Source organism: Eurytemora carolleeae, unplaced genomic scaffold (genome assembly GCF_000591075.1).
Source record: "Eurytemora carolleeae unplaced genomic scaffold, Eaff_2.0 scaffold68, whole genome shotgun sequence".
In the NCBI taxonomy this organism is placed as follows: Eukaryota; Metazoa; Arthropoda; class Copepoda; order Calanoida; family Temoridae; genus Eurytemora; species Eurytemora carolleeae.
Window position 1 is genome coordinate 472367 of NW_019396093.1, and position 7819 is coordinate 480185.

The window sequence follows — 7819 nt, forward strand, 5'->3', positions numbered from 1 at the left end:
CCCTCCCAATGTTCAGCGTTACCCGCAAAAGATATTCTTCGTTTTATTTTCGATGAAACAACTAAGTCTATAAAATTGAATTCGTTCAGCTTTGTTTTTATTTGTGTCACCAATATTGCCATTTTTACGTCTTTATTCAACATCCTGTTTTTTTGACCCGGGTCTACAAAAAAACTTAAATCGATTTAAATAAGAAATATAATTTTTTTTTAGATCTAAAATATGGTTTATTATGTCTCAAGTAGATACTACTGCAATTGTTAGACCATATGTTTGATAGTGTTTGAGTTAATTATATTTCTTTCTTTTAGGTTTAAGGATTCCACTGTTTGTACTACTGCAATTTCTAATCTTGGGCCAAAAATTTTGGCTGGACTGATTAGGGTAAGCCATTTTAATTATTGCATTATGAGATGTTTCTTTATTTTGGAAAAATAAGCCCAAAAGTCAAATCAAAGACAGTCTAAGATGAATAATATGAGTCTATACATTGATGTATTTTCTGGAAAGGAAATGAGTCTTTGCCACAAACTCTGATTTCCGAATCCCTATATCTTTGGATTCCAACGTCGTAAACCTTTGACATTTCAAACTATGACTTTTGTTAGATCAAATAATAAAAGTTTGAAATATCAAAGCAGATGCAAAAGTAAAGCATAACAGCTTTCCAATGATATATCATTTGTCATATTTGGACATCAAACATAGGAATAAGGATTCAGCGTATCCTGGTTGTTAAGTACCAAAGTAGTGATAGGGTTGGTGCTTTAGATAAGCAATAAGGTTAAATATTTTTATTTTGAATGGGTTTAATTGAAAGTCGACTTTTCTTTCCATTTTTTAAGAGTTATGGTTGTAGTTTAATTTTCCTCACTTTTAAAGATTATTCTTAGATTTTTTAGACTTTATTATAAGTTACATACTAAAGATTTTAATCGCGATTAAGCTGGACTTTTTATTTCGAAATCTAAATCAATGCAGATGAAAAAGGTATTAATTAGCAAGTATATCTTCTACAACTTATCTACATTTCTTCATATATTGTTTACTTTCATTAGTATTTTTATTATAATTATGGATTTTCAGAAAATACTTCTGAAAATGAAAAATTATTAATATTAATCAGATTGTCTGTACAAGATGATATAATTAAATCAACTTGCAGCCTTTACTAATACACAAGTTTTTATCACTTTAATTTTTTATTTTTTTCTAATTTTTTAGGATTACAATGATGATGATGATGATACATTTAATCCTGATGCTGATAAGGATAAAGAATGTAGTCAATGCCTGGTGATTATGTCGATGGTTGAAAAACAAGTTTTAAATAACTCTGATTTAGTGGTAGATCAGGTAAACACTCGGTGATAACCAGAATAGGAAGACGACATTAGAGCAATACTGAAGTACATTTGACAGCTTTACCAGAAAATTATTAAATCACTTGAGAAATGGGTCCGTTTACACTGCACAATTTCTGTGCCTCCCTCACACGTTCAATGGACGAATTAAAGCCTAACCTGAGTTTAAAAGTCAAAATCCTATTCAAGAGTTTTCTGGTTATTACTGTAATCATCTAAAGTTTGAAACTTTAAATTGTATAAAAGGGAAATCAATTCTTATGAGCTAAACTCTATTTTTATTACTGCCATGATAAATGATTAATACAAATCGTTGATATTTCAGTACATCTAAAATGAGCAAAGCAGCCAAATCTAAAAAAGGAGAGTTACTTTACTTGCACTGCTAGAAAAATTCTGATCATATTTTGTTCCAAATGTTAAGCTCAACTAAGGCATTTAAATTTACGTCCTTATTTTGTTTAAAAACCGAATGCCAGGGATAAAAAAGTTGAGAATCTCCATAAAATTTTTTTTTAAATTTCGAACGAAATTTGCGTAATTTGGCATACTTTCGGGCACTTGAGCACGCATATGATTAATACAAATGTATTATAATGGCTAATTTGAATACAATGTACATAGGGGGGGGGGGGTAGAGCCCGAGGTGGGTGCAAAATTTAAACATAAATAATATTCCTTTTATAGTTTGAAGAGGAGGTTCTGAGTGCCTGTGAAGTGGTTATATTTCCAGGTATACGTACTTACACTGGTACCCGTAAACTGCAAGAATATATATTGATTTCCTAGAAGTAAATATTTCCATTTACTGTTAGCGCCGATTAAAGGATTCATAACTCTAATTGGATAATGAGATATATAGAAAGATATATGTTACCGCCATACAATTTCTATTGGTTCAGAATAGGCAACAAACACATTACTGAACCCTGATTGGATCAGGCGCTAATGGAATAGGCATACAAGTGTGGGGAGACAACTGTTAGACTCAAACTATGATTTCAAGTAGTCCAATAACTTAAGTATAAAATTGATCAACCAGTTTTACTTAATAACTTAATAAAACCGTTTTCCGTATTACAATATAGAAATAAGATAACTTTTATGTCGTCTTCAAATTCCACAATTTTATGGGTGAATTAGCATTTAGTATTCAAAAGACTTAAGTATCTTTTCTCTTTATTGAAATCAATAATTTTGGGACCTTTCAAAATGAAAAATTAAATTTCTTTTGAAACTGGAATGTAAAATTTTGCTCTCAGAGCTCTTCATGAATTGAAATTTCTCCGAACTTAATATTAAATAGTTTTTACGAGAAGTTTAAAATCTTTCATTAACTATACTTACAAATAATTTTATTAAAAATGTGATCAGAGCTGAGAACTTTAGAATGGTAGATATCGAGATCAATGCTTGATCCTCTCTTTTATTCAATCTCGAGACTAAACTAATCTTGTACTTGTATCCTGAAAAGTTTATAAAATTCAACCAATCAGAGTCCAGTATCAGAAGCCGGTCAATTTCAAATTTTAGGCGCCATTTAAGATTAACATACAGAAACGGGAGGGACTCTATAATTTTGAAAAACCGGTTTTTGATTTTTCTGTACTTTATTCTGTACTTTTTTCTATGTCCACATTGGATATTCGGATTAAGCAGTCGGGATCAAAGGTATCCCATTCTAAAGTTTTCAGCTCAGGTTCCTTCCAAAAATAATCCCTTGAGAAAATGTATTAAGATAATTGAAATTTAAAAATGTAAAATACACGTTTTATTTTTTGTAAAATAGATTCTCGGCAATCAAAAATGTACCATGCGTGTTGTAATTACCTCTCAAATTGTGTTAGAAAATATTATTTTTACAGTTGTTGTGAGTGGTTGCAGAATTGCTGTTAAAAAAGGACTTGATGTTCTTCGTCCTGATTTGATCAGTGTCTTCAAAATGGTGATAAAAAGACAGTTTGATCCGGTTCAGGTAGGGAGGGGGTCCAGGGACGCCATGAGCCCCGTCAAATGGTCTCCAAGCCTCTGGATTTGCAGATGAGTATATAAAATGACCTGGCACTTTAAAATAGATTTTATTGCAAGTAATTTATAAAAAATGATTGAAAAAATATTTGTATACGTTAATAGTTATGCAATGTTTTTTGGATTGTCAATACACTACATAACTAATTGAATTTTTAACCTTTTTCTTTTAAAAGTAATATTTATTACTTCTATTATATCTATTCTAACGCCAGGTCATTTTTTAAATACTAATCTGCAAATACTAAGGCTTTGAGATCATTTTGCAGGACTCATGGCGGCCCTGCACCCCCACCATCATTCAGGTCTTTAAAAAAAAATATGATTCAGGGTTTGTAAAAAAAGGTGTAGTTCCTTAATTCTTCTTGTTGTTTTGCAGATTTTTGAATCTACAATTCTAAAAAAAATATTTCTCTTTTCTCTTTTTGATTTTTATTTGACAGAAAAGAAATTTTGTTATTTTCAAGGAATTGAAAATCATCTGCAACAATATACAGCCCAAGCCACAAATGTTGTTATCTCATTTTGTTTCTACTTTTCTTGTTTGTAGTCGGGGAATTTGAAAATTTTATATAAAATTGGTTTACAAAGTTTCTGGTTTAAAAAAACTAGTTTGCTCTTAAAAAGCAGTTTAAGTTTAAAGATCACGTTCTAAATGTTTCAAATATACAGGCTGGCGTTATTTTTACAAAATTAACGATTATGAATTAAACCTATTTTTATATTTTTATCGTATTTCGTGTTAAGGATTGTGAACACTATTGCAGGCAACTACTCCCTATCTCTAGCTTTTTCGTTTTGTAATTATTGTCAATTTGAAGATTAAGCATAGTTGATCAATTCCTTTTAATCTAATCGGCGAACATTTTTTCGTGAAGAAATTGGAAGATGGCCAGAAGAGAACATTTGAATAAAATTGTCATTTTGTTTGAGCCAACATACTTTATGTTTGAGCCAACATACTTTATGTTTGAGCCAACATACTTTTTGTTTGAGCCAACATACTTTATGTTTGAGCCAACATACTTTATGTTTGAGCCAACATACTTTATGTTTGTACTTTATGTTTGAGCCAACAAACTTTATGTTTGAGCCAACAAACTTTATGTTTGAGCCAACAAACTTTATGTTTGAGCCAACAAACTTTATGTTTGAGACTTTATGTTTGAGCCAACATACTTTATGTTTGAGCCAACAAACTTTATGTTTGAGCCAACATACTTTATTAAATTTTCAATGATTTATTTTAGATTTGCTCTGAAGCTCTTCACTATTGTCCTGCTTCCTTCACCACAACAACCACAAAACCAAAAACAACAACCACAATGACGACTACAACAACCATCCCTACAACGACTACAACAACTAAAACTACAACAACTACTACTACTACTTCTACTACTACAACTACAAAAACTACTACTACAACAACAAAAACTACTACTACAACCACAAAAACTACAACTACAGCCACTTCTACCACAACAACAAAAACAACTACTCCAAAATCAACAACTTATAAAACAACAACTTCTACAACCACAACATCATCTACTACCAAAAAAACTACCACAATGCCAACCACAACATCATCTACTACCAAAAAAACTACCACAATGCCAACCACAACATCGACAACAACATCAGTTCCTATTACTACCACAACAGCAGTTTCTACAACAACAACAACAACATCAGAACCCACGTCAATAGAACCAACAACGCCCACTTTAAAACCTTCTGATTATGGTGGTTACTCAACAGCGCTATTCTCTGTGGTTGGATCTATAGGAAGGGTTTCCAAACTATAGCCACAAAGTTTAATTATAAGAACCTTACATCTTTACAATCTATTGTCCTAGAAATTTGGTATTTTAAACTATAAATTTTGCTTTAGACCAAATAGTTGAGGTTTTAAATATCTAATATTTAAACAATCAGAGCTGAAAACTTTAGAATGGGATATCCTTAATCCCGATCGGTTAATTAATCTGGAGATTAATAACAAAAGGAGAACAAGCAATATTTAATCTGGAGATTAAGAAAAAGAGAAGATTAAGCATTAATCTCAATATCCACCATTCTAAAGTTTTCAGCTCAGACCTGGGAACCTTTGTGTTGGATACTCATAATGTTGATCGCTTGATCTCGATAATCACTTACGGCACTTTTAATTTGAGGATCTATAGAAAACGATGCCATTCCACATCTGACTTTAATTATTCCTCCCCTGATCAATGCTCTCCCGTCAACCCCTGAAAGGGTATGATTACCATGTGGGATATTGAATAAATATTAAATCAATTCGAGATAGAGATCAAGTATTAATCTCCAGATCCACAATATAAGATTTTCCAACCTCAGCTTGCATCCTTCATAGATATAAAGATTAGGCAATTAAATTTTTAATGAAGTGTTCCTTTGGTCAAATAATGCGACATTAATGCGCCTTTGTGACCTCGTAGCTCCTCTAAGTTTGAATTTAAGCTTTAGTAAAAGAAAAACATTTATTGAGTTACATATAAGAAATTCAAAACATTTTTGTGTTTCTGAATAGCTTTTTAGTAAAATAAGTTTTTATTGAAAACAAATAAGAGTTCAAAGTTACTACAATTTACTTAAGTTTGACGTGGCACGTGTATTTTGTTTGGAAACCATATATTAAGGAGGAGGATTCTGCTTAGTTTTCGTAATTATCTTCGTCAGATCATACACAAGGTAATCATCTTTGTCACATCATACACAAGGTAATCATCTTTGTCATATAGTATAGTATAGTATAGTATAGTATAGTATAGTATCGTCGCCATATCATACACAAGGTAACTATTTTTGTCGAATCATAGACAAGTAATCATCTTTTTCAGATCATCACAAGGTAATCATCTTTTTTCACATCATACAAAAGGTAATCATCTTTGTCATATAGTATAGTATAGTATAGTATAGTATCGTCGTCATATCATACACAAGGTAACTATTTTTGTCGAATCATAGACAAGTAATCATCTTTTTCAGATCATACACAAGGTAATCATCTTTTTCAGATCATACACAAGGTAATTCTCTTTGTAAGATCATACACAAGGTAATCATATTTGTCAGTCATACACAAGGTAATTATCTCTGTCAGATTATACACAAGCAAATTATCTTTGTCAGATCATCACAAGGTGATCACCTTTGTCAGATCATACACAAGGTAATTCTCTTTGTAAGATCATACACAAGGTAATCATCTTTGTCATATCATCACAAGGTAATCATCTTTGTCAGATCATCACAAGGTGATCACCTTTGTCAGATCATCACAAGGTGATCACCTTTGTCAAATCATTCACAAGGTAATCATCTTTGTCAAATCATACACAAGGTAATCATCTTTGTCAGATCATTCACAAGGTAATTATCTTTGTCAGATCATCACAAGGTAATCATCTTTGTCAGATCATCACACGGTAATCATCTTTGTCAAATCATACACAAGGTAATCATCTTTGTCAGATCATTCACAAGGTAATTTTCTTTGTCAGATCATCACAAGGTAATTATCTTTGTCGGATCATAGACAAGGTAATCATTATCTTTGAACTAGCCTATGAAGCGCAAGCAACATTCATAATATAAACAAATTATATAAATATAATTGGTGATTCGGGAGGCTCGCCATTGGTCTATCAAATTCATAAAAATTGTTTGTTTTCAAATTTATTTTTAAAATATGGTTTATAAATTTCAGGTTTCTATCAGTATTGTACAGACCTCTTGTAAATCAAAATGATGAACAGCCTATGGATGCATGAAACCTGAGCAATGCTGATAAATTTGTAAAAACAATAAAAAATGAAATTATTTATATACTCTGGAACTTTATTTCTAACGAAATGTGGAGATTTAGAATGAAAATGTTGGTATTTCGGTACCCATTTTTTACGATGTTTTTTTATTCGAATAGATGCAAAGAAATAACTTATTTAGACATATTTTTTTGTGGAAGAAAATAGATTTTAGCAAAATAATTCTATCAAGTTTGTTATTCGCATGAATACTCCATATAAACTTTAATATATCATATATCATGTAACATATATCATATATCATATATCATATATTATATATCATACATCATATAAACTTTAATCATCATATATCATATATCATATATCATATATTATATATCATATATCATATCATATAATTTTATTTTCTACCATAGAATAATAAATTTCCATTAGACATGCATTAAACATTGATAAAAATATCTAAACCACCTTTTTAACGGTTTGAATATAATTTTTGAGTTAAAGTTAAAGTTTACCTTTACTTAAAGGGACTTCAGACCTAATTTCAAGTTACTCTTCATAAACAGGGTAACATGGGCAAGGCCGATTCACAGCGTTACCTCGCGCGACTTGCCAAGCCGCGAC

General features: G+C 30.9%; 2 protein-coding genes across 2 annotated transcripts in view; both read left to right on the top strand.

Annotated features, from left to right (window-relative positions):
- Positions 1–1144, top strand: part of LOC111694702 (uncharacterized) — a 12513-nt gene extending 11369 nt beyond the window's left edge. The window contains exons 15-16 of the mRNA XM_023463691.1: positions 312–384; positions 1127–1144. Coding sequence (XP_023319459.1) covers positions 312–384; positions 1127–1144 — 91 coding nt within the window. The remainder of the gene's footprint in view (positions 1–311; positions 385–1126) is intronic.
- Positions 1145–1230: 86 nt separating this feature from the next.
- Positions 1231–7250, top strand: LOC111694703 (salivary glue protein Sgs-3). The gene is made up of 6 exons (XM_023463692.1): positions 1231–1356; positions 2052–2097; positions 3230–3339; positions 4643–5183; positions 6059–6110; positions 7132–7250. The coding sequence occupies exons 1-6, from the start codon at positions 1303–1305 to the stop codon at positions 7193–7195; spliced, it is 867 nt and encodes a 288-aa protein (XP_023319460.1). The 5' UTR covers positions 1231–1302; the 3' UTR covers positions 7196–7250.
- Positions 7251–7819: the final 569 nt, after the last annotated feature.

Bases quoted from the DNA above. Each gene is read 5' to 3' on its own strand.
- LOC111694703 (XM_023463692.1), top strand. From the start codon at position 1,303: ATGTCGATGGTTGAAAAACAAGTTTTAAATAACTCTGATTTAGTGGTA. The intron at 1,357-2,051 runs GTAAACACTCGG...TTCCTTTTATAG, and splicing joins CTGATTTAGTGGTAGATCAG to TTTGAAGAGGAGGTTCTGAG. The intron at 2,098-3,229 runs GTATACGTACTT...TTATTTTTACAG, and splicing joins TGAAGTGGTTATATTTCCAG to TTGTTGTGAGTGGTTGCAGA.